At 37.8% G+C, this 27,789-nt stretch overlaps 1 protein-coding gene across 6 annotated transcripts in view; it reads left to right on the top strand.

The window, feature by feature from the left end:
• Window positions 1-27,789, top strand: part of SMPD3 (sphingomyelin phosphodiesterase 3) — a 118,069-nt gene that overhangs the window by 62,811 nt on the left and 27,469 nt on the right. For all 6 annotated transcript variants that reach the window (XR_005823522.1, XR_005823521.1, XM_040570791.1 and 3 more), the window contains exon 2: window positions 20,444-22,067. Coding sequence is in view for 4 of the 6 variants with exons in the window: in XM_040570791.1 (XP_040426725.1) it covers window positions 20,730-22,067 (1,338 nt within the window). In the remaining 2 variants the exon portion in view is untranslated. The remainder of the gene's footprint in view (window positions 1-20,443; window positions 22,068-27,789) is intronic.

Genomic DNA, 27,789 nt, shown 5'->3' with positions numbered 1-27,789 from the left:
TGAGATTTTTGTTTCTGTCCTAGTGTATGTGTGTCTTTTTTCATATTTGGGAGAAAATGAACAGGCAAATATATACTTATATGTATTTGGAGTTTCTTAATCCACAGGGGTGCACACTGTATTGAATTCAGCACCAGAAGAGATTTACTTATGAGGGAATTTCCTCTTCCCATGGCCCTTTCTCCCTTGGCATCTCTACGCACAGTAGATAGATTCCTGCTGATTTTGTGTGTGTGTATTATCTGTGATTATTTTTAATTCCCTTCTGTTGTTTTTAGGATTATTTTATATCATTAAGTAAAAATACTTTGCTAGTGTCTGAATGAAGAAGTCACTCACTGGAACATTTAATATGATGGAAAAGGATGGACTGGCAGTATTAACATGCGTAACTATGCAAAAATAAAGCCACCAGTTCTTTCCTACAGCTATTATCTGCACGATTATAAAACACCTTAATAGTTTTTTCTAGTCAACGTTAATATATGCAAGTACATAAATGAAAGTTCATGCACGCCTACACACTTATTGCTTCATATAGATGAAGCCTGAGGTGAGGAAAGTCACGAGCATGGTTAGCATGGTACGGAATAAGTTCTATCTTGAAGACAAAAACTTGTGCTCCTGCCTGTTCCGTGACAAGTGTCCCAGCTCCTGCTCTCGGTCCTCTTGGTTTCATTAGCATATGGTCTAAGTGTCGTGATCTGCCCCTGTGGAAAATGTGGTTAGGACTAGTGGACAAATTCTGTCTTTGGATTTATACAGCTGCTGCTTGCGCAAATGTGAGCTGCTCACGGAAATGTATGGATAAAAGCTGGTCTACAAGAGTTAAACAGCATAAGGAAAGACTCAAAATGTGGCTGTTGGTCTGCAGTTGGCTAGAACTGTGTAATTGCCAGTGAGGATGCCAGATCTACTGAGGTGTGAGCAGATTGTGCTCGAGTAATAGAAAATTTAGAAATCAAGTTAGGTTGTTTATCATAAATATAATCTTAAAATGAATATGCTTAAGAGTGTTAAGTGCTTAAATTTCTTGCTATATTCCTGCTTACTCTATAGATTATTCAGCTAGTACTGGTACATCTTCAAATGATTCTAAATGTTACCTTCAAATGGTTTTCAGTGATGCCTAGAGGAGAAGTTAGTTGATCCTGGGGGGAAAAAAATTGTATATGCATTAGAAGAACATGGTATTTATTTATTTTTAGTTATTATTTATTGTTAAGGATTTCTGGCTGGTAACTTAGTGTTTTCTCTAGCTCTTATTTAAATATAGCTCAGGTAAAGCTTTATTAATTTGTTTGGGAATTTGTGGAATGTCAGAGTTTTGGCTGGGACAGAGTTAATATTCTTTGTAGAGGCTCTGTGTGTGTGTGTATTGTCAGAAAAATGTTTTGGTGGGTGGCAAAATTTAATGTAAAATTAAGTAGATACCAGCATACGACTTGAATGCTAAATAGTTGTGGCTATCTTTGGTATAAGCTTTCTCTGTGAGCCAAGTATAGCGCATATATATTTCATGTATTCCGCATTTGTACTGACATAGTGATTCTGAACGTGGAATCAATAAGCTGAGAGTGTATTAGTCATTATGTATGAGTATTGTGTCCTTTCCCGGTGAATTTAATCAGTAACACCATATGCAATTAATTTGAGCAAATCTAAACAGGATACAACAGGACCAGGAGCAAGCATATATTCATAACAATCAGGCAACACCTATATTAACTGTTCAGATTAAAATTGTAACTTGAATTAAAATTCAAGTGAGGCCCATTTGCCTTTAACCAGTTTCTTGGAAATAATCACTGCTGAAGTACATATTGAGCCATTTCATTAACCTTTAAAAGAATGCCTTTAAGTGTTGCTCCTTGGCTGAGATGTTAATATGCTAGTCAGGCTGATGATCTGTTCACAAAAGCTGAATTACCAGCTGCATTTGCATTGATCTGCAGATGAAGAGGGCTATTTTAGAGCTGAGTGTTGTTCTCAGATCACAACTGTATATACTTATTTGAGTGATGATACAACAAACATTAATTATGTTGATGAAAATATGTCAGTTTTTAATGTGATCAGTATGAAATATAACTTTATATGTATATGATGGCAAATCTTATATAAGGAATAATAGTTTGTTCATCAAAGACACCCATATAGATGGTTACTGCCCTCCTAAAAGCTTATGGTGCTAGTGGGTGAGACAGAGGGCAAGAGATTAAGTGATCTCAGTGGAGAAAGTTGCTGAATAGTATTTCACAATTGATTATTACCTTAAAGAATAACATTCTTGTCTGTTTTCAGAGGGCAACTTGTCTTCTGATACGCTGACTGGCTGCAGGTTTACTAGCTAATGGAGCTTCTGATCAGTGAGGTGCCTCTCTAACAAGCCTAAATTCAAGGATTAATACAGCACAGAACTGAAGCAAGTAAATCAGCTCGGACTGGGAAGCTGGGCAGCAGATGAGGAGGTTCACACAGAGGTCCTAAAAGCTCACTTAGGGACAGGTGACATATACGAGCAGGAGTGCTCTTTGTTTTGTGTTTCTGCCCCAGTTCAGCAGTTTCTGGATCATCCTGGCTCAGCTGCTTATGTTGTGCACTGGGAAGGAGGCAGAGGCAGGGCTGCATTCACGTTGGGACCATGGATGTTACAGAGAAGTCAGAAACAGTGAAGCATGTCTAGAGGTTTGTGAGTCAGTGCTTTGTCCTATATTGGTCATAACCTGGTCCTTACCCTGGTCATCAACTTTTTCCTACTGATGCACTAAAGAAATATAATGAAAGTTATTTTGAATTTCAGTATTAGGATGTTGTGGAGGTCATCCTTCAGTCCTGGCCTGACAGTTCAGTTAGTGATAATGGCAGAATTAAAAATCATCTCTTTGAGATGAAAGCTGGTGACAACACACCCCTCTGGTTCACTGCTGTAATATTTCTCTTTATTTTAGCAAGTCTTGAAGGTAGAGCTTAAAATCTAGAAGTAGGTAAAGTACTACCTTGAAAGCTCTAGTATGCTGTATAACTACAAATGGATGGCAAAAAGATGGATTAGCAGTACTTATGTGTCTGTCTGCATTAAAGGAAAACTGAAAAAAAAAGTTAGGGAGAGGAATAAAAAACAACAAGGCACACTGTAAAATTCATGTTTCCTACTGCGTAAATGGCAAAGTCTTTTGTTGATGATTATCTTCCTGGGTAGGTGCACCTAATCTATTTTGGGAATTTCCATGATGTAATAATAATAACAGTTACACTCCCAAAATAAGAAGTAGAAGTGATTATTAATTTTTCTGAAGGGAAGAAAGATAAGGTTAGAGACCCCAGGGAAAAAGATAGGGGAACAAATATGTCCAATAGCAGCTAGTAGATCAGTAAACGAAGGCTAACGGGTTCTTATCATAAAGCAAAACAGAAAGTTAAGTCACACATCTTCTATTATGTTTATTTTGAATATTCAATAGGAACTTTGCCTTGATTATCTGTTCATAAATAACTTTTTTTTTTTATTGAATTAAGTCTCTCCTAGCCTCACCACGTGCAACTGAAATTACAATAGTTAAACCTCATCAGCTTGCAAGCCTCCTTATATGAGGCACAATATCAAATAATACTCAGCTGTTTTCCCTGTGGTTGCTAGAGTTACAGCTGATGACTGTTCTTGTATGTTGTGCTTCCTGCGAAGTCTCAAGTGTGTTGCCTCAGACAGAGACCAGCTCTTTTATAGGTAACTGGAGAATTCAGACCGAGGGTATTCAGAACACAAATAAATGTTTCGTTTTTGACAATGAGTGTGTATGCTGATGGCAGTGGTATTTTGATATGGGAAGGCTTCACTGCTGAGTGCCTGTCTGGGAAATTTGCTATAGTCTGTAATTTGCATCAGCTTGTAGGGGAATATGATTTTTCTTTATTGTAAAAATTATTTAACGGTCATAGAGTTCTTTTTGATCCTTCTGCAGTGATGGTATTTTAACGTGAGGTGTTGTGTGTTTTGTAAAAGAAAGCAAAGATGTAGTTAGAGAACTCACTGAAGCTCCCTTCTCTTTTCATTGTAGTGTGAACAGATGACTGAATTTAAAAAAAAAAAAAAAAAAAAAAAGGAAAAAGAAAAAAGAAGTCCAGTAAAGTGCCAAACAACCAAACTGTCAGTATAGTTGGTATCCAAAGTATGCGTGGTTTATTGATTATTCTGTTTGCTCTAGAGATTATTCTCTTTGGAAAAAAATGTATTTTTTTCTGGTAACTATTTAAAGAATTTTGGTCACTGAAATCTTCGGCTTACACAGCAAGCTCACAGAGCATGGTCAGTGGCGTTCTAAGCTTGCACAATTTTAACTGTGCAATCACTCAGCCCTCCAAATAACACCGGAGGTTTTGTATGTTTGTAGTAACAAGTGGTTCTTTGAGCCAAATGTATGCATACGGATGTCATTTGTTTTCAAATGTCCCATTTCCATTGAGGAGTATGCCCAGAATGATAAACACAGTGTATAAAATAGATGACCAGTCTTTGGATTGGTCTCTTTTGAAATCTAACTCTGAGATCTGTTAGTGTCAGTAAGTGGATGTCCATGTAGATGATTGCCACAGCGATAGGATCTAAGAAAGGGTCATTCAATGCAATGGAATATAGTCACTAAAGTTATCTTTAATGCCTTTCAAGTGCCTTGCTGAGGACAACCTTTATTTCTTTCTGTTTGCAGTACTTCGTGTTAAAACCTAGCTTTTTATAGGAGAATATTTCAGATTCATCCCACTTGTCCCTATACTTCAAAAATCCAGTGAAGTAAGGATTGAATCATTCACCTCAATGCTTCCTTGGGTTTGGGCCTGCAGGTGCTATGTGCAGGCTGTCATAATTGAATCTTATTTAAGTTCTCTGCATGCTACTCTGTTAGCCTTTTCAATGTTGCTTTTTACGTTTGTTTCTGTTGTTGTTTGTTTTTGTTTATTTGTTTTGAAAAGTGATCAAATTAAGGAAAAAAAGGTCAGTAATAGGAGATCTCCCTTGGAGGAGTTTGTGGCATCTGACACCCGTGTCCAGGTCCCTTGTGTCCCAGTGACAGAAGCTGGCATTCAGCTGCTGTGGTATTAACATAGTGTGCATGTAGTGACACCTTTTGTGTTTGGTAATAAAAGGGAAAGTGAGCGTTTTGCTTTCAGCATTATTCAAGTCCTTGACTGACATGTATTTTAAAATATAGCACTGGTATTGATGAAGCATGTTTCAAGCATGTTTCTAGATGATAATCTATCCCAAGATTACAAAAGAAGGTATCATTCTGAGCCCTAGTGGGGAGTTGCTTAGATTCTCATGTGGGTAGAAGGTCAGAAATTTGTTTTTATTTTGTTTAGATTTCCCCTAGAAAGCCCAGCAAGCCACCTGTTATATTTCAGCTTTCCAAATATTCCACTGGCAGCAACACATTAGAAAAACATTTGGGGCTGAACTCTGTCCTATAAGATAATCAGAGGCTGTGCTGTTTGAGGTTCCTCATCTTTTTTCCTCTACCAAGTCAAGTTTTACTTCAGAGTACTTTGTCACATGGCTCTTGCCACAAGTGTGTGAATTTCTTCCGAGACACTGACTGGAAAGTAAGTGCTTGGAATGGCATGCTTAAAAAGACAAAGCTACAGTTTGAAGAAAGTTTAGACCTGGCTGAATTATTTGCTTCAAGTAATTGCGTGCATTTGTAACTGTGCGCTAGTGTAGGTGGGCTGACTGAAGGACTTTAAAGACTGGGATCCCGGGTTAAAACAAATATTTAATAGTTTCCAGTGTGTAGTTGTTGTATAAGTGTAACATTAAAAATGTGTGTGTTACAAAACTACAGCAGGTAGCATAAATGTAGCTGGTGAATGTAAATAGCTTACCAGAGGCTTAAGACATAGTGAACAGCCGATACACATTTGCCTTTAGAAATCAATGTTGATAATAAAAGCAGTTATTTCCCCAAAACTTGTTTGTCAGAGTGCTTGCAACTGAAGAGGGAAGAATGTGATAAAGAAAATTATCTGTTTGGCATCTGAGAAATACTCACAAACATAGGAATAGTGCTTTTGTTTGTTGTTGTTCTGTTTGTTTTTAGATAATGCTGCAGCACAGAAAATCCTGTGTTGTAGGAAAAAAAAAAAAATCAGTAGACCTGCATTTAAATATCTAACTTGACTTCAAAGATGATCTTTTGTACTGGAGAGGTGGCTTTGGAACTTAGACAAATTTGCTTTGAATTAACCTAGCTTGTATTCATACCTTCCTTCTAACAATTCTTTGTAATTCATTGATATATGCATCAATTATACATTTAAAAATGTGGTATAATGATGGCATAATTAATATGCCAAGAAGTCTGTTGAAGAACCTTGACAGGTTTGTGATTTACCAACGATAGCTTTACTAGGTTTGGCAGGAGGTTAAAACTGACCTGTGTGAGTTGTTCACGTAGGTCTTAATGCTGAGGTCCGTAGGAATGTGAATGTTCACATTTCTCTTAATGCTGGAAGTTGGGTTGTAATTCCAGAAGGGTGGAGCACCCCAGGCTTGTGTGCTTCACTGCTTGCTGCTTGGGCCTCTCTGTCTTGCTGGAATCAGTCACAATCATCAGTTAATTCAGGATAACAACTTAGCAATTTTGGTATTATCTCAGGCACAAAATGAGTTGTTTGAATGCATAAGACAGTCTAAGATACAAAGAAAAACATTGTCATTAAGAAAAACAGAATATAAAACAACAACAAAAACAGCACAAAGACTTTTTTTTTTTTAGTACAAGTGTTTCTTGTCTTTGGGAGGATGCAATGTGTTAATCTTCCATATACCAGCCTTATGGCTTTTCCCCTGTAGTTCTTCCCATCGAAGCACATTAATAATCCTTTTAATGAGGATGAAGAGTGTAACCAGCTGGTACCTGCTTTCACCAGGAACCCTGTGCGAGTTCAGTGGTCTCAGCCCTGACCCTGACCCATCTGACAACACTTAGTACAGAATGCATCAGCGTACTTCCTGGTTGATTTGTCCGTAAGGCATCAGGAATTTCCTGGTGGTTTTGGCCATAGGGCTCAAGAGTGAATGAACATGGCTTGTAGGTAAATGCCTTCTCTTCCCTAGGAAAAGGTCATCCACGTCAGGGTAACTGTGTAGCTTGTGGATTATGCTGGTCCATTGGTATCTCTGTGATTGCAGTCTGCTATTCATAGCTAAGGTAGTTATTTCTCTAATCATATTACAGTAAGTTCTCCTTTTAGTGCGGAAAGTTTGACACACAATTCCATAGACACAAGTGGTTCCTTGTTATCTGTAACCAAGGCACACTGGAATTTGAAGTTCTGCTTCCTGTGCTGTGCTGTAGCTCTGTGTCAATACATGAGGCTTTAGTCTCTCATCTCCTGATTTATCAGTCTAACACCTGTCTGATTCATATAATAAATTGAGAATAAAAATGAAAGTTCTCTTTTGTGAATTTCCTTCTCTAGAGGTAATCCTGACTTTCACCGGTTTTGCTGGTGCATTTACTGCACATAGCAATAATTACCTGAGATAAAAATCTACTGTACTTTGACTCCTGTTGATAGTGAAGCTCATTACACCCCCATTATAATTATTACCCTCTTTATGTATACCTCATGAAACTTCAAAAGCTGGTATCCAGGGGATGCTGTTTAAAGAAACTATTTAAGTTATCAGGATGAATTATGTAAGACACTAACAGTATGTTCCCTCTACATCACTTCAAATCTTATAAAATTCAGGATGCATAATAATCAGAATTTTATAAATAATATTATTCTGTCTAACAGGGTTCTGATACTTCCCCAGTATGCTTTTTTTTTTTTTCCCCTCCACTAATGCAAATTTATCTCTGGGGGTAGCCATATTAAAGGCAACATAGGCTTACAACGCATGGCCAACAAAACACATGGCATCTCTACCAGCAGTACTCGAGTAAGCGTATGTCCTGCAGAAGGTAGCATAGGCAAGGGGCAGTTTGCAGAGGTGGAAATGCAACTCATAGCTAATAAAGATCACTTTGTCTTTCAAGTTATGACAGTTGCTGTTTGGTCATTGAAGCTGTACCATTCCTAACAGTCAGATATCAATCAGTATGGGACAATTCAGGTCTGTAGTGGTGATGAGGTAGCTCAGAGCCAAGGAGGTGCAAAGTATCGTAAATGTAGCACCCCGGGACTTCCACCTTTTTCTTTGGCAGCATCCTGTTGCATCCAGGAGATAATATAAACTAAGGCTAGATTATGAATCTCATTTCAGTGCTGAAGAGCTTCACTTCCAAGTTAACAGCATTCAACATACAAAAGCCTGCTTTTCTAGGGAAGACAACTGAAATTTTTAAGAATGTATTTCTGGCCATAGGAATGTATATCTACAAAATGCATCTTAAAATACTGGATCCTGAAGTGAATCGCAGCTCAAAATTGAGTTTATTTAATGGCAGGACAAGACTTTCAAACTCCACATCAGTTTGGAAGATGTAGCAAAATTCTTTTCAGCTGTAGGCATCCATTTTTACAGAGATTGTGCTGTGCAAATGACAGAATGGTTAAGGTTGTAACAGACCTCTGGAGATCATCTAGTCCAGTGTCCCTGCTCAAGCAGGATCCCCTAGAGCACATTACCCAGGATTGTGTCCAGATAGATTTTGAATGCCTCTAGGGAAAGAGACTCCACAACCTCTCTGGCCAACCTGTTCCAGTGCTCTGTCACCCTCATGGTAGAGAAGTTTTTCCTCATGTTCAGACGCCACCCTCAGCCTGCTGGCAGTGTTCTTAATGATGTACCCCAGGATCCCATTGGCCTTCTCAGCCACAAGGGCACAATGCTGCCTCACGGTCAACTTGTGCATCAGGGCCCCCAGGTCCTTCCCCACACAACTGCTTTCCAGCCCCCTGCCTGTACTGGTGCTTGGGGTTATTCCTACCCAGGTGCAGGACCACAAATGATGTACTTTGCACTATTATAACCCTAATAATTTATATAGGAATTGCACATGTCTGAGGGTGCTCTTCAAAAATAACACACTGCGCAGTTGGTCCAGGAAGTGGAACAAACTTGACAAATATATTGATGCAGGTCTTATAAAACCAAAACTCCATTTAACTTGCAGTGGTAGAGCTGGCTGTATAGAGGCTGCTAAAAACAAATTTTTTGGAAGCTAAAATGAGTTGCTTGCATTCTGAATATGCCTCAGAGACCTGGTGAGGACAAAAATATTTTGACCAAATTTTAACACACTCAGGTTGTTTGTTTATTAACCAGCCCCGCCGCCCCCCCCCCCAGGAACAGCAGCATTTATTTCAGCATTTATTTGTGGTGTCTTGCCCTCTTGCTAAGCAGTGAGAACAGTAACGCCCACCTGCCTGAGTGAAGGCAGGAGGGAGGATCTAGGATGCTTGCTTTGCATCTGAAATGGACTACTGAGCTCAAGTTGTTTATAGGACGATAGGCCCAGGCCTACTTAGCAGTCAAGACTTCTGATTCTCAAAAGTTTTACTACATGTACAAACTGGAAATATTGTGCATTTGTGCACGCAGCCTCTGGCGATTTATTAAGTAACAGCTATTTCAATTAAACATTTTACTTTCAGGAACAATGAAAGTCCTTGTGATAGTTTGACTCAGTAGAAATTTTAGAAAGCCTATTAAATATTTAAACTTTTTTTTCTTCTGCTGATGGCTGAGAGAGGCATCTAGTGCACATCGTCTGCTGGTGATCATACAAGAACACTGCAGGGATTCCTCTTAAATATGTAAATAAAGCACCCTGTCCCTCCTGCTCGTTCTGGGTGGAGAAAAATTGTTGATTTCATCGTTGCAACAGTAATTTAAAAAAATGGCAGTGGGAGGTGTAAAATGAAATATCTGTAGGTTGTTCTGGTCTTTACAACTGCATTTAATAACAGAAAAAACAAACAGTTACCCTATTTTTCAGGAAAATGTAAAAGTCCATAGAAAGTAATGTGAGCTTTGTATGCAGATATGTATAAACAAATAGAGTACCTGTTCAGTCTCACTAGTTCATTACTCTTTGCTTTTAAAATCTTATGGTTTGTTTGTTTGTTTGTTATGTTTGTGTTTTTAGCTCTTTTATGCAAATCTCCAGTTAGAGGTAGAAGTGATAGGACATTTCATATGTAGTACAGATTCTTGTTTCTATTCTAAACGTGTAAACCTGGACCTGTTTGAGTAACAACAATAGTTGTAAGTAACAATTCTGATGTTTTAGGGTGTGGTATGGATTAAGCATCATTTTGCCTATGCTCCAAAAATTAATTTCCCTTTATTCTTAAAATATTTTTGCTCCAAAATAAGATCCCCACACCCTTAAATGTTACTTCCAATTTGTTCTACCAAATCCTCACCAACCAGTGCACAAACGCACATTGAAGCATGCGAGTAGGGATCTCAGAAACATGGACCCTGGAAGGTTGGAAGCATCCTGGCATGAGCTGGGATGTGTTCTGCCAGCAGAAAATACGGGAGAGTTTTAGACAATTCACTGGAGAGTGCCAGGCGCCCACTTCTTGTCAGTCAGCATTAGGAGACTTTAAAGGCTGCTTTGTGACTGAACACGGTTTCCTGTGCTATACCAGTAAGGTGTCCAGGACGTGCTGAGCGTGTTTCCCAGTTTGTCAGGATGTCTCAGAAGGCAAAGAGGAAGGATCAGCATCTTCTGTATAACCCAATGCTTAATAAAAAGTAAATAAGTTTTAGGATGAGTGGGAAACATATCAGAGTCCTTCTGTTTTGCGTTCTTGTGAGCCTAGAATATTTTTTTTTTCAAAAAATACTATTGTGATGACAACATTTAAAAATTGCTGCGGAGTGTCTCTACAAATGTGTAGAAGCAGAGTTATCTAGGTGGACACTAAGTGGATTCTTGGCATGTGTCCTACCTAGGTACAACTTCCTGCTCTTCCTGAAGCACCCAGTGTGACGTATAGTGGCATATTACTCTGCTGTAGGCAGGGAACAGTTGAACCAGCTCTGTGCTACTATTCCGTGATGTGTTCTGTAGCTGTAACAGGGAGTGAAGCTTCCTCCAATAAACCTGTGAAAAATTCTCTCTCTGCTTAGGAATGGCTTTAACACAAATCACCAAATAGATCTTGTGGATTTAAATATTTTATTCATAAGTGCTTGAGAGATGAATAGCTTTGGAATATCTGAGCAAAATTTATCCGTGCTTTATGTAAAGGCAACGAGAAATGAATGTGTCCTCTTAGACAAAGTACAAGCTTTTTGGATGGGATATTTAAAAACAATCATGAATTGCTAACAATCTTTATTTCTTACTCTGTAACATGAAATGAAAGTATGAGAGGATTGGCGCACCTCATTCTAACAGTATATTACAGTGAAGTAGATTTACAGATAAGTAAAGATATTTTTCCTGGAATTTGGACCATATTCAAAAAGTCAGATGTAGAGTCTTTTTTTTTTTTTTTTAAATTTGTTTGGAAACAGAATTTTAATAGATTTATATTTAACATTTATATTTAGTTGCTTGAGAAAGGTTGGTGCTTTTTGTTATGTATCTCAAAACTATTTAAGCTTAGAAAACCCTTGAGTTGGAATTCTTGTGCAGTATTCTTGCATTTTGTCAGAAAGGCTGATACAGTAACAGGTTTTTGGAGGACAACTCAGTATTTGTTGAGTTTTGACTGATGCTGATTCTTTTATGACTATCTACCATACAATTAGATCTCTGTGAATCCTGAGGAAATATGACTTTGTCAGTAAAGCAGGAAAGCATTAGTTAAGGAGTCTAATCTCAGGCTTTCTGTGAAAATTTGCTTAAGATACAAATACTCTGTTTTTTCAATTTTCCATATGTAGAACATGAACAAATGGACTTTAATTTTTCTTCATAGGGATGTCTGTGTTTTAATTTAGTTGTATTGTATTTTAATTTCCTTTATAAACTATTCTGAGAATTCTAGGTGAGCTTTTTTTAGAACAGATACTTATTAGCATGGATTTGTGTTGGACTTACTGTAGGCTAAAGTAACTTTTCTTTGCCAGCTGGTAAGAACAACTTCGACAGTATAAAAATATCCACTCGGGGGAAAATTGATTACTTTATAATTCTATCTGATGAGCCATACTGGACTAACCAGAAGCCTGAAGGCTTAAAGTGCTGCTTGAGAAAGAACAGCTTTTCATTTTAGAGGCAGCACATAACCCCTGACAATTTATGCACACTAGACACTGCTGTAGTTAGGCCTCTGTAGGTTTTAGATGGTGAAAGATGAGTAGGAAAAATTTTATCTTCAATTTTTTTTTGGGCAGCCAAAGCTAATATTGTTTCATCTCACTAAGATTTGTTAAACAAACCATCTACAAAGATCAGATTTATTTAGCCATTATTGAATTATGCCAGCTCCTATAAAATACAAGGCTAAAGCACACCAAAAGGTGATTTTGTAAATAGAGCCCATTCCATTTCTATTTTATAAACAGAGCTTAGTGTCACAGATTCATGCATTTGTATGCTGCAGTTGTCTCACTACCAAAGTACACCAAATAAGGGCTCAAAATAGAGAGTGTTTAGCTTTCCAGGTACTGAGTGAGATCACCAAGTGGTCAGATGAATTTATTTGTCTAATTCTTGCCTGATAACAAGGTTTTCCGGAAAACTTGAAGCCGTAGGAAGTGTTCACTGTTATTTTTCAACCATTAGTGGATATGCTGTTGATTCTACTTCTTACTGGCTCCTAAGGCCATAAATACGAATTGGTAATTTGGAAACAGGTGATTGTCTCCTATATGAAAAGAGGTTGTTTTGCTGGTTATGATTTTGTGTGTGTGTGAAGTCCTGAATTACTCAAATGACACACTTAAATTTGCGTTTCAAAGTAATGTCCTTGCTGGTTGCAGCTGGCACTAATTACTGCCTTAGGCAACTGGGTCCGTTGGTAGTGTTGGCCCTTCTAAAATGCTGCATAAAAGGTGTGTCTGCTTCCATTTCCACTGAAACCAAAATAACTGTCAAAAGTTACTGCAGACCAGATTTTAAGAAGAATCTTTACGCCTTCAGTGAAGCAGAACCGAGTGCCCTGTGACAAAGTTCCCACATAGCACCTCACAAGTCAGCCTGTGCTCAGTCTGGTATTGGTGCACTCACCTTCAAGTAACAGAATGCACAAAGATTTGGAGGTGTAACATAGAATTTGGAATTGGATTGCTGAGGTTTTCTGGCTTTGGGTCAGGCCTGCTGGGATTCGTTAGTAAAGTCGGTGTATAGCTTTGTGTAGATACCCTGATTGTCTGTTCATTGTTGGGATTGCAGTTTATCCACATAAAGAAAAACAAAACAAAACAAAAACAAACATTTCTTATATGCATATAAGATACGATGTGTCCCGTCTGCATTTATGACTCCAAAAGTAAGTTTTAAGCAAGTAACATCTGATGGGGTAGGTGGGAATCCAGGTTGCTCTCAGGAATATAAATGCTGGTTGTCTTCTACAATATCCAATTCAGCTCCAATTTTCTACCCATTTTGAATTAAAAAAGGGACAAAAATGTAATGTTTCTTAATCAGCTATATTTGTTTAGATATGTAATGTGTTCCCATACACTGATGTAGTTGACTTTCTATTTTAAGTATAAAACCTAATCCCATTTAATTTAGGTAGCAGAAGGTGTGTGGGTATGCTTTTTGGCCTGGCAATGTGATCTGGGACTACCACACTGAGATGACTTGCTTTTGGAGATGAGAATGTGTTGCCATGCCGCACTACAGAGCAAGTTTTGCAGTCTGACCACAAGCAGATTTTCAGCTCGGCGGTAGAGAAACTCCCGTTTGGGCTGAGGAAGTACACAGGACACCATGCGAGTATGAAGCTTGGTTTCTCTGCTGAGGTCTCTAAGCAGGTGGCCAGCCACAGTCAGTCTTCTGTCAAATGAGCAGGATTATTTCCTCCCACTGGTTGTATGCAGGTAACAGTTGACAAGAGCTATGACAAGAGCTACCTCTGTTGCTGCCGGTTCAGCCCATCAGGTAGGCTGCTACACAAGAGCTGATTTGCTCTGAGAAGTCAGTTGGCTTCCCAAGCCTTTTTCAGGTCCCTTAAACTACTAAGGCTGTGATTAACAGCTCCTTAGATGCTTAAATGTACAGCTTCTACGTCTTTCACTGAATTTCAGTAAATGTTCCAAAAGCTCCATTTGAAAACACAGCCCCAGTATTTGGTACTTTTTTGTTTGTTTGTTTTTGAATAGAGCTTGCATCGTACCCTGCTCCTTACTAAGTATGCCAGAGGCTTTAGCAGGTTCTGTGAACTGTTGGGGATTGTTGGTTTCTTTTTCTTGCAAACACATACTTAACTGCGGACACTGCTGGCATTCAATAAGACATGTAAATTCACACTTTTTAATACTTTATTTTTTACAGGTTATTTCAATTAAGCTAGACACTGTTTGTAGTGGCTTTTTGCCTGATGGCAGCTTTTAGACACAAAAGAGGCATGGTGCAGAGTAGCCAGGAAATGTTTGATTACCTTCTTTAGAAAGAAGGAAGAAAGTTTAGGCAAAAACTAGTAAATCAACGTTGCAATGGCAAGTCTGCTAAAATACCTTCTTCCCTTCTCCTTCTGACAAATCCTTGGGTTGAATGGATACTGCTTTATTCATCAGCATTGGCAATGGACCGAGTTCAGATTCTCATGTCAAAGCAAATGCACATTTTCACTAAGTTTTTACTAACTGTTTCATAAGCTGTAACATTATATTGATTTAAGTGGAAGTTAAGGTGAGCCGGTAAGTGCTGCTAAAATTCCCTTTAATGTACATCTTGAACTGTATCAGAGAGTGAGGACTTTAGTTAAAATCAGTTAAAATCCTGTTAAATCAACAGGATTTTAGTTAAAACATCAGGCTGTGAAGTGACCACAAGGGAAAAAGAAAGCATCTCCATTAGAGCCGTTAGCACCTTGAGATATCTGCATCTCTAATTACAGTTATGCAATCAAGCACGGACAACAATTCACGTGTATTTTGCTTTTTTTTTTTTTTTTTTTTTTTCCAGAAAGGAAGTTAGTCGTTAAACTAGACCCCATGTAAAAGCATGCATAATAATTAGAAAGAGAATGTAAATGAAGAGAGAGAGAATTTATGAAGTCTGGGGAGAGCAAAAGCAGACAAGACCATGGAAGAAAGCAGAGATGAGTCTGTGGTGGGTCTAATAAGGAACGACAAGAGCCTGAGTGGGGATCACTCAGTTCTCTATTTTGGTCTGTTTCCTCCAAGCTGTGTGGAAGTTTTGATTTTGACTTCCCTATGACCTGTGTTTGCTGTGATGCTGAAGAGACGTGGAAAAGCAAACAGGCACAAGTCTTTATCTTGCCTATTCTCACTGTCAAACACTGAATTTTGCAATTTTGTGTGGTGTAGCGGTAGCATTGTTGTAAGCTGTATTTCTCTACTTCAAATAACAACCAATTGACAATAATGAAGTAAAACTAAAAAAAAAAAAAAGTTAACACGTTCTAAACAATCTGTTTTTCTAGAATCCAATAGAATCCAATTTTAGAAATGTATTGGTACAGCTTTCACTGAAGATCAAGCAATTGTCAGGATTCCAGAAAAACAAGTTTTAATGAATTTATGTAAACATTTCATGAACAAAAACAGAACCCACAGAGCAACTTTCTAAATCAGTTACACAGTTCAGCCATTTAATTTTTTTAAACCTATGTTCTTGCAGTGATTCACATGTATTTTAAAACTAGTTGAGATATTAATAGCAAATTTGAAGAAATTTGAATTGTCTGAATTTGAAAGTGTTAATTTTCTAAGAAAAAGGAAGTTAAATACTTTCTGCCCATTTCTAGACTGTCCGCATAACCTCATTATTGCAGCCTTTGTTTTTCTTCTCGTTCTCTATCATTTGATGACTTGTATTGTCCTTTATCTAGTTTGTAAGCTACGTTGGAGCTAGGAACATCTCTTGATCTATGATGTCTCTAGTGCACTTCTGGGCATAATTATAATCATAAAAATCTTTGAAACCTTTCCACCTGTTGTCTTTATCACTAAAGTTGAAATGTTCTATATTGGCATCATAAAAAAAAATTAAATGAAGTCTTTTTTTAGCCTTCAAACACTTGGAAAATAATAAAAACAATGAAGCAAGACTGCTGTTTACCTCTTTGTAGCATATAAAAATATCTGTTTCATTGCAGTATCTTAAATTCTCCCTTAATCTCTCAAGCCCCTATGAATAAAGCATTGGATTACCAAGTAATACCCATCATCACAAGGAATTAGGCATTTTAGCTCTGGGCTCCATCTAAACCATTGCATTAGGAGAGGTGTTACTGACGTCATGTTTTCCAAGTTGCAGCTGACTCGTGTGGTGCCTTCCCACCAGCCTTTAAGATCTTGCAGAAATGAAAAATGTGTCTCTTATGCCTCTTTCTTGTCTCTTTTTGGGTTGCTTTGGGGCACTAGCACACATATGGTTTTGTAGCTAAGAGATGAGTAGGAAACTAAGTTCCTGTTTGTGTGTGCCAGTAAGTCTGTAACACAGCTTTGGCAAATTGCGCGATTTCCTTCATCTATAAAATTAATAAATTAGAATACTATTTTACTTCCAAGCAGAGTGTTTTTTAATTAGGGTCCTGATGTGCCGATGTCTTCTGTCTGCAATATGTAAATATGAAAGGACACCCAGACCACGATTCCCTCCTTCCTTTTCTCCAACTACCATGTTTTAAAATTTGCTGTGGTGCCAGAGTTTTTATAGTTCTGTACCATTAGTTGTGAGAATACTACTAGAATTCAGAGAAGAAAATCGATGGAATGCATCTGTGTACTCAGCTCCCTATTGCCTCCCCACTTCAACTGGGCCAGCAGTGAATGTAGCTGGCACCTGGTCAAAAACCATACAGCCACTCTTCCACGATTTTCAAAGGTACCGTCCTTGTTTAAGGCACAGGAAGGGTAGCAGTCACCATGCTGTCTTGAGCCATCATTCAGTCCTTACTGTTCACAAGTAATTACATTCTTGCTAAATATTTTTGAAACAGACTTCACTCTTAACCAGTTTGCTTTATGGTACTTGCTGGATGATTCTATCCAGTGAAAGGATTTCTGATTACATTCATTTTTCTTCCTTTTTAACTAATACATATGATAGTATGTTTTATCTGCAGGAAACGTGAGTCCCTTAGATTTACTATGTTCCCATAATGTGGATAATTTTGTGAATAATTGCTTTTGTGAATCCATTTTAGTTGAACATTTTATGGGTTGCTGGACAGCTGTTTATCTTGTAACTTACTGATACTGCAGTCCGTAACAGAACCTGCATGAGTTATCTGGGCTTGATTTCTACTTCACCACACCGCTGCGCAGGTGTTGACTGCTCTGTTTACAAAACTGTCACTTGGCATCATGTCTCCCTAGGAGCTTTAACACCCTGTCATCATACACTTAAGAAAGTCTTATCTGTAGAAGACCTAATTAGACAAATTGTTATGAATCTGTTGTACTTTTGTATTTCCTTCTGGCACGTGATTTTAGAATAGTAAAGGTCAAATTGCAGTGGGGTTGCAGAGTATAATGTCACTTTTTACCATAAAGTTCATTAGCCTGAAAGTTGAAATACCAGGTACCAGGTTTGCAGTCCATCCTTACTTCACATACCCTAAACCACAGTGTTTCCTTTATCCTTGGGACTGCTGTAAAGAAGAATCTTTCTAGTCTGTGGAGTGATTATGTAAATCAATGTGGATTTTATAAAGCATTTTAAGCATCAAGAAGAAGAGAATAACTTCTTCACAGTTTTTCTTGTCTAACAGTAATAACGTAATTGGACAGGGTTAATGTTATCTTTTAACATATGATTCGTAGATGCCAGAGTGTCTTCTGAGAGAGTCATACTGAAGAGTCCTAAAAATCCTTCAGGAAAACAAATCTGCTAGGCTTCCCCCCATTATCAACATCCCAAAATGCCTTCAGCAAGTAGTAAATGCCAAGTGTTTGTTATTTGGCACTTGACTAGTCACTCATTTATTTAAACTCAAACATAATGTATAAGATTGTAAAAGTTTTGCTAAGCTAACAATTAAAAAGAAAAAAATATCTTCCTTAATTCAACTTTTGCAATTTCCATGGAAATTGCACCATCGGGGGGGGGGGGGGGGGGGGAAAGGACCACGTATTGCAGTAAACATAGCTGACTGCCCTAGTGCTAGCAGTTGCAATTGGCTGTGAGCTGTTATTTTGCTTCTTTGTAGTATGTGGGTACCAGTTACTTGGTTTCACTTTCAAAGGCTTTCATAATCTTGTTCCCACCAAACCTAGTTTTTCTCACTGTATTTTAGGATTGCTGTCTCCAGTTAGTTTTTGTTATGAGCTATCTCATCTGTTTCTTTAACAAAATTCTCTTTTTATCCAAGGTGCCTACTAAAAATGTATATCTGCAGATCTGATGTGCTATGACTACGCTCAGTCCTGCTGATCAGGAATTTAGGTTGAAGAAAGAATTTTCTTATCGTTAATAAACAAAAAATGTGTGTGGTAAAAAGAGAGCTAGCTAAGCTATGTATTTTAATGCCTTATTTATCACTTCTGACCAGTATAGTATACTCTGAGTAGGCAGTGTGGTATTGCATGTGTGCCACAATTAAAAACGTGCTGCCAGGAGGAATGTAAATCAGTTGCAAGGGCTTGGTTTGGAGAAGCAAAAATCTAAATGGTGATAGAAAATTGAAGAATTGCATTTTATTTTGATATTGAGGCACTGTTGCTTTGTAAAACTTTCTTCTGTGTTCCATATCATTGTTTTACTTGCTGTTAAATAGAAATGTCCACCTGTCTGTGTGTGCCCTGCAGAATATTTAAAATATGCATCAACCTACTATTTCCCTAAGTTTGGCTTTCCAGGAGTCCCAAATTTTAATTGAATTTATGCCAATAAATATTCTTCTGTAATTTTTATCTAAGATGTCAAAATTAAAGAAGAGTTTTGAAGCATGGTCCAATATACATCCTCTCTCTAACTTGTTGAATTTTTTTATTCAGTACTGCTCAATATTATTTACATTCTAGGTTTAAACTTGAAATATTATAAATGGGAATTCTGCCTTCATCAGTTATATAGCTTTGCTGATGAAGAGATTAATTCATTGTAAAACTCCTTTTCTAACCTTCTTACTTTCTTTTATACTTCTTTAGAGTGCTTGATAAGTGACCTGATTGCTTTGCTTTACTTATTTCCATTCTTTCCATTTCTTGTTCTTATTGGGTAGTATCACAATTTCAGTTTGAAGAAAGTGATATCACATTCATTGGTGATACCACTGTCAAGGCTGATAAAGTTTGATTTACAGGAGTGTTTATTAAAAAATCATTTACAGTTCCTACTATCAAAACCTGTGATAAAACCTCAACTTACTATAAGTTGTTAAGATTAAATGACTTAAAAAAGATACGTAAGCTGTACATACCATGTCTCTACCATTTTGTCTTTTTTAATGATGGCATTTGATAAATTCCTCAGATGTGAATTTCACAACTGGTAAGACAACCTTTCAAAGACACGCTCTGTCTTCAGAGGAAATTTCTTATTTTATATATTCAGTTAGTGTTGTTTTATTCAAAGCTGAAAATTGAAATTTATAAATAATAATATTAACTAGGATGACTTCATATTTTGCTTAAGCATGCACCATATAGAATCATAGAATACGTAAGAAGTCTTTTATAGGAAATCTTCTTAAGATTTTTTTCTGGGCTGTTGCAATGAAATTGATCTACAACTTGAATTAAAATATGAGTATTAAATACCTAAATATTAAAGCAAAGCAGTTTGATGTACTGTTTTTAATAAAGTGAAAATTAAAAATTTGAAGCCATTTTTAACCATAAGAAGGGTATTGTTATTAATGTAAGTCAACTCATTTTGAAGTGCAGCAAAGCAAACCATTTTTTAGTAAGCATGGGTTTTGTTCTTGAATACAAGGTGCCTTTGCCATTATACCTTCATTGCATCGCTTTTTTTTCTTCTGTTAAAGGCCTTGGCAATTCAAATAAGTTTAACTTCAGTGATAAAATGCTAGATGCCTAGAGATAGCTGCTTCACACCATTTGTGAAGATTTGAAAGCAGCTAATATAAATAAATGAATATTAAACTGTCCAACATATATTTCTGAATGTAAGGCTTAAACTTTGTAGTAGAAACGTCTTCTATGACAACATTTGTCATGTGCATTAAGTGGTTGATGTTCTGATTTAATTTGCCAAAATACCAGTCTCTTGTAGTTGGAGTTGATCTAGATGCATGATCTGTAAAAGACTGTCAAAAATATTAAATTAAACAAAACAGGGAAATATTATGAAGGCAAAATCAGCATGAGCAAACCTGCTTTAAACTTTTAGTAACTGTTATATGTGTTTTGTGTCTTTTGTTTTTACAGATTTTCTCTTTGCCTCTGGAGTGTTTCGTTATGGCAGCCTCCAGTGAACAATGACATCCTTTGACAAATACAAATGCCAAAAAGCCAAACAAAAACAGTGGCCTTCTTTTCTTTTTACTCCAACACAGTGAAATGGTGCTCTTACAGTTTTCTTATTGACTCTTACTGGAAGAAACAAACTCCTGACTGGACCTTGTTTCCCCAACCCTCTACCAGTGTTATTATGGATGCTTGACACAGTGACATCATGTAGTAGGCCCTGAAGTGTTGTCATAATTAAGTTGCAATGGTTTTATACACTTCCCCATTTCCCAACAGCTTTCTGTCAGTTCTGCATTCCTTTTCCTGGGGCCTAATTTTCCCATGTTATTGGTTTGCAGATAGGCTTGTGGCCTCTTTTGTTCCAACCACCTATGAAAAACGTCAAAGAGCAGATGATCCGTGCTATTTTCATGCACTTTGCATCATTATTACCACTCCCATCTACTTGGCGCTGTTGGTAGCCTCTCTTCCTTTTGCTCTGATAGGTTTCTTGTTGTGGTCCCCGCTCCAGTCAGCCAGGAGGCCATACATCTACTCCAGACTAGAAGATAAGAGCCATGCCAATGGAGCCCCACTGCTCACTGAATGGAAGGCTGCAGGGAATGGGAAAAGCTTCTGCTTTGGCAGTGCCAATGTTTGCCTGCTGCCAGATTCTTTGGCAAGATTTAATAATGTTTTCAATACACAGGCTAGGGCTAAGGAGATTGGCCGGAGGATCCGAAATGGGGCAAGCAGACCACAGATCAAAATATATATAGATTCTCCTACCAACACGTCCATCAGTGCAGCAAGTTTTAGCAGCTTGGTTTCCCCCCAGGGTGGAGATAGCACTAATCGTACTGTTAATGTTGGCATCAAAAGGACAACATCAATGGAGTATAAAGGAGACAACTCTGGCTCGAACAACAGTGAGGATAGCAGAGAAGATAAGGGTGGAAATGGAGAGCCAAATGAAGGAGAGGAAAACACCTGCATCGTCCGCATAAACGGAGAGGATAACGGCCACATGTCAGACATAGAAACAGATACCGTCAATGGGCAGGCTAACGCTAGTGGCCCTGCAGAGCACTCGCTGGAAGGTGACGCAGAGATCTCAAAAACACCTAACCACAAACAGAAGGAAGGAGATTCTGGGAGCTTAGACAGCTACTCAGCCTCAAGAGAGTCACTAGTTAAGGTTCGTGTTGGAGACGGCACAGTGGACCAAAGCACTGTTAACAACAAGCTCCTCTACAAGGCTTCGGTCATGAAGAAGACTTCAGTGCGGAAAAAGAAACATACGGATGAGACCTTTGATCATGAGATCTCTGCTTTCTTCCCTGCCAACTTGGACTTTCTGTGTTTGCAGGAAGTGTTTGACAAAAGAGCTGCAGAGAAATTGAAAGAGCAGCTTCATCACTATTTTGAATACATTGTCTATGATGTTGGGGTCTACAGTTGCCATGCCTGCTGTAGCTTTAAGTTTGTGAACAGTGGTCTCCTTTTTGCCAGCCGCTATCCTGTTATGGATGCTGCCTATCACTGTTACCCCAATGGAAAAGGAACGGACTCCTTGGCTTCCAAGGGAGCCTTGTTTCTCAAGGTAAGAGCCTTTCTTTTTGAAGCCGTAAATATTGACAAGTTATAAAATTAAGCTATTCTCTCTCAGTCATTTCTGTTAAGAATTCAGAGAAGCAATTTTCTAGTCTAGATTACCTGATCTAACTTATATATATATATTGGTTTTGTGGCCTAGACAATGTGTTGAAGTGTTTGATGTGCATGAAATAATACGGAATTTTTGGAGGTAAGACAAGTATAATTTTAAGTGCTGAAATGTGAAGTAGTTTACATGGAATTTTAGTTTCTTTTTACAGAAATCTCATTAATAAAAGGCATACATTCTAAACTTCTTAACACAAGTATAGTACTATGGGCATTACAGTTGGACACCAGCTTATTCATGCTACATGTTTATAAAGGAATCGAAAGACAATCAAGCCTAAATGCCAGTAAAATAAAACTGAAAGGATTGCAATGAACTGTGTGGCTATTCCTCTCTCTTATTTGCAAAATAATCGCTATGGAGAGATATGAAGAAGAGCAAACAAAAATGCATGGGACACTGGGGAGCACAGCTTTTTCCCTTTATTAACACAGTTTACTTAAATTAACTAATGGTAGTGGGAACAGGAAGCCTGGGGTTACACTTCTGTAAATCACAAATGGCAGAAATACAAGTCTGCATGCAATGATTTGCTTTTCCAAGACTAATAGCTGTTCATGCTGAATTCTCAGGAGAATCTGGCAGTGCTCTTCATAAACTGGAATGTGGGCCCTTTTAATTTGGAATTAACTACAAACAAAAACTTTGTGCAGAGGTCCAGATCTGTGGACCCAAACATACATGGATCTGAAAATCCCCTAGGATACTGGATTTCAGGTTTTGGGATTCTGTCACAGCTTTTAGTTACTGAAATGCATTACAAATGGATTTTTTTTCCTAATGCTAGCAAAATATATCAACTGAAATTTTAGGTATTTTCTAGTGCATATGCTCACTAGTCCTCAGCAAAAGCTATTACTAGCCATTAAAAATATGAACCCTTAATAAGGATCAGTGGTGTTTTGTACCCGTTGTTTGTAAACAAAAAAAAAATTGATACTGCATTGCATAAAAAAGCAAATATTAGATCTTGCGGTCTGATAATACTCCAGTATTTCACATATATTTGGCAAAAACAAAAATTCCATATTTGAATACAGGTTTTTCAAAAAATTACATCTGTCTATACTATATTCTTATCTGTTTATAAACAGCTGGAGTTTATTCTTTCATCATAAAGTGCTGTTTGCAAAAAAAATGAACATACATGTTGTTCAACATAAAAATTACCAGGGTCACAAAGACTGCCCTTCAGCATATGCATGTATTAGGGACTAAGAGATTAAAACAATCTGCTTTCAACTGCCTATTGCTGAGTCATTGATTTGTTACCCTGCTAGGCACACAGCAATGTCTCCATTTCTCTTGCAGAAAATTAAGCCTCCTTTCAAAATTCCCCTGCGATGATGAACTTAATTATGGATTCAAGTTGTTAAATAATGTTACAGTTGAACAGGGAATAGGGACCAGTTAATATGAAGATTCAAAGATGACTACATTCTTTTAAATATTACAGAACTCTGGCCCAGCTAAAAGACCCCTTTACCTCATGTCTGTGTCATTCTGACATACTGCACGTTATACCTAAAGTATTTTTAATTCCAAGTCTACCTTGATAATGAAATGACTTTGCCTCGCTTGTGCATTAGGTGGTCAATGCTCGTTTCTTTCTTAGACCAAAAAAGTGTGGGAATGATCTATTTAATTTGAGCATTGAAACAAAATAGGTTTGAAGGTTGATTTTCTTGATGTAGTGCTTAATTAGTAACTGCATGTGTGTGGAGTCCTGTGACAAAAGCTATAGTAAGTAAAAAGCCTGGTGTGGTTTTGAAGTCATCGAGAATCAATTCGTTCACTTCAGAATTCTTCAGGTCTTATGCTGGGGTAGCAGCAAGCTAACAAAGCGTACAGTAACTGGTTAGAAGGGGTCATTCTAGCCAATTTTAATGGCATAGTACTACTTACATCTTACTTAGTACTTATATCTCTGGTTTTACGTCATTTCTTTTACTGGGTGAGGGCAGCTCTTGCTTTACTTTCTGTGCATACGACATAATCCAATCCTACGTTAGAGTTTATCTCCGCATGATTTCAAAGACAGCAATAATACAGCCTTGCAGAAGTGTCCTCCCAACGGCCTCACATCCAGTGCTGCCGTGGACTTAGAAAGTGTCTCTGTCCCGTGCAAATTCTTTTTTAAGTTTATGACTCCTGTGAAAAGCACAGTGCTCCTACTTCTGGAGTTGGAAACATGTCGCTTGAGTTTTGTTTTTGAGGTATGCTTTAGAAGCTTGTTCCCCTTGCATAGATTCCATCTCTGAGTAAAGGGCCAATTGCTTTCCATGCCGTTTAAAAAAAACAAAGTGTGAAAAGCAAGCGAGGGGAGAAGACTTGCAAATTCTGATAATACAGATAAAATCACTGTGGTTTCACTCACTGGGAGGATGAAGCCTTTATTGAAATCTTTCAGATCCATGGGAAAGACCCAATACCCAAATGCAGAGGAACGTTCGGAGAAGGAAATCGGTTCTCATTTAAAGAGCACTATTTATCTCCTTGCTACAAACTTAACTGTTGAGATAAACTGAAGGTCTCAGAACTAAACCTTTAATGCAAGTTGAATTATTTGGAATGAAAAGGCAAAACTGTTCTGGGGGAGTTGTGTCACATGACAGATCCCTGCTGCCAGGGTGAAGCATTTCATGCATTTTTTCATTTTTGTTTAAAGTGAATAAGAAATTTTCTATTGCCTCTTTCCTCCACTGCCTTCACCATCTAGATTGTAAAGTTCAGGTGGAGATTTGGAAGGATTTGAAGGATTTGCTTAATTATACAAAATTATTTTACCTGAGAGACTTAGACAGCTCAAGTGTTATTATTAGTAGCTATAACAATAATCAGCTCTTACATACACCTTTTTATTTGTATGTCTCAAAGTGCATAATAAAGGTCAACATCTGCTTAATAGAAGGAGAAACTAGAGCACAAGAAGGTAATGGGATTTGATTGTGGTTTTAACACCTGGGGTGTCACAGCCAAAGAAAGAAGATGTAAGTAAATTATAGGGACTTTTAACACAGCCTCATGCTACCTAAGCTATCCGGAGACCTGCGCAAAGGAATTTGGCTAGTCTTGGTCTGTTCTCTTCCTGAAGTTGTCTGCCACAAAAGGTGCTGCTGCTGGCATTTTCCCGACAAAGATCACAGGCTGTTGTTCTCATCTGGATAGGCTGGTGCTTTCCAGCTCAGGATGAAGGCATGAGGATGACAGAGTTGTGAGAAGCTATTGTGTAAAGTCCGTTTTCTGCATTAGTGGAGAACTAATTTACATTCAGCACTTCGATCTCTTCAAACTCTAGCAATGTTTTTGTGTCCAGTATAAGAGGCCCTCATTGGGACATAAGAGAGAGACAGTCACAGAAAAAAATAGTGCATAGGGAGGGGGGAAATGTCACCTGCATCTAAGTGACAATTTCTTGTCTGAAGTGTTAAACCACTGTTCTTAGCTGCTGGTAAGGACTCAGAGGAGAAGTTAGCAAATGCATAAATCAGCCGATCCATTTTCATACTTTGACAGTCAGAGCCCTTGGGAGACTCTGCCGTGACTCCGTGTTCTGGTGTTGCATTTCACATTAATTTAAAATGCCTAAGAAAAGAACCCTTGAGCCTGCTTTGTAGGTTTTATATCTCTGTTGTCTCTTATTGCTGCTCTGCTCCAGGTAGAGGAGGGAAGTGTGACTGACACAGGTGCTATCCTGTGCTGGTGATTCTAGCTAATAAGCTAGCTTGCATGTACCTGTATATAACATGATGCAGACTGCAGTTTTCTCAGGTGTTCTGCAGCTGTTGGTTTGACACGTACATAATTTTAATTCATAGTATTTTTAATGAATTTAAAGGGAGTTAAAAAATGCATGTCCCTTGCAGAAACTGGATTATGATACTGCAGGCAAATCAATTTTAAAAGTTACCAGTGAGGGCACCAGTTTGTAAATTACTAAAAGGTTTCAAAAATCATTCATCTTTAGATAGGGGTATTAGTATATATCAATATGCTTAGTTGTACTGTTTTTTTTTTTTTTTTTTTTTTTTTTTGCTGTTCAAGTTTTGGACTCTAGTGTAGTAAAATCAGAAACTCACCCTTAACTTGACCTGATGAGTTACTGAGTTGGAGAGTTTGTCCAGCTCTGCTGGCAAATTATGCCCTTCTAGCCTTAAAATGTAATGGCTATAACTGTAATGTGAACCTAAGCCAACAAGATATGTAAATGCATAGTTGGGGTAGGGAGGTCAATGAAAGGGGTACTCTCAAACTGGTTATTTACTGAGCAGAGGTTTTGGAGTGGTTTTCTTCCCACTGAGACTGGGAGAAGTGGAATTACATTGAATCGATGTTATTCTTCCTAGTGTTCTTGGTAGGAGGCTTCTACTCTTTGGCATCTTCTAAGAGAGATACTTTTAGCAAAAGTAAGAATTCTTGTTTAAAACACAGTATTTGAACATAAAGCAAAAGCAAAACCACAGTCTGATGTGGGTAGTTTGAACGGATAATAGTACTCGAACACAAAGACTGTAGGAATTAAAAAGGAAAAATTATAAGTCTTGTGGGTTTTGCTAAATTTCTGAAAGAACTTGTGTTTAATTAATATTAATTCCTAAGCTTATTAACAGATTTACTTTTCAAATTCTCTGAAAATTAATGCTGTTCTCAGGAAGTACAGTAATTGTGCAGAGAACATGTTATTATTCATTGTTTTAAAGGAAACCTAGCAACCTTTGCTTTATGTGCAAACCTAACCTTGTTCTCAGAAGAGCTAGAGTGGTTGTAACAGATGGTAGAAGGAGCACTAGCTCCAATTGCAAAACTGCTTCCAAGCAGTTTCTACTTATTTGCTACTCTCTGAGTGTCTGCTTTTTATGATAAAATGAGGGTTCCCTGAATTACCGTCTCTCATTCTTTTTTGTATTACAGATGCAGTTAAATTTTGCTTGGGTAATTTAAGCTGTCTTTATGGCTGAGAATGAAGGGGTAACTTACGCTATGCAGTTGGACAACATATTGGGAACCTTTTTTACCTAAGGATTACAGAGAAAAGCAGGATGGCTCCTTTCTGAGGCCAGTAAGAGATTTCAGACTCTTTTCCTTGATCAGTTGTCCCATACCTAAGTTATCCCAAGATGTTAAAAGAAATGTCTAGTGCTGCTCATGATTTTGTTTAGATAACTCTAAAGCTGTCCTGTTTAACTCAGGAGGGTAACCTAAACATTTACCACATGTTCAGTTTCTCCTTTAAAATGTTAATGTAAGAATTGGACAGAGTCCAGTAAACTGGCTGGGGCTTTTTTTTTTTAAAAGGACAACCCTACCCATGAAACTTTACCGTGTTTACTTCACCTTGATATAACTGAAGTTATTAATCCCAACCTTTTTCTCCTTCATTAGTGGGACACATTACAACTGTTGTGGAGGATGAAATACAGGATTGAGATCAAATTGTGGGCTTTATCCTTTTCAGAAAACAGAGAGCCCTTCATTCATAGCACCAATTTACAGCCAAATGCTTTCCCTCACATATAAACTTAATGAAGCTTTGCCAAATAACTAATTCTCTGAGCTCATGAAGCAGCAGTCGTTGTCACACGGTAGGTGCAAAGAAATA

Source organism: Cygnus olor, chromosome 12, assembly GCF_009769625.2.
Source record: "Cygnus olor isolate bCygOlo1 chromosome 12, bCygOlo1.pri.v2, whole genome shotgun sequence".
NCBI lineage: Eukaryota > Metazoa > Chordata > Aves > Anseriformes > Anatidae > Cygnus > Cygnus olor.
The sequence above is the reverse complement of the archived record's forward strand: the minus strand, read 5'-3'. Positions and strand labels throughout refer to the sequence as shown.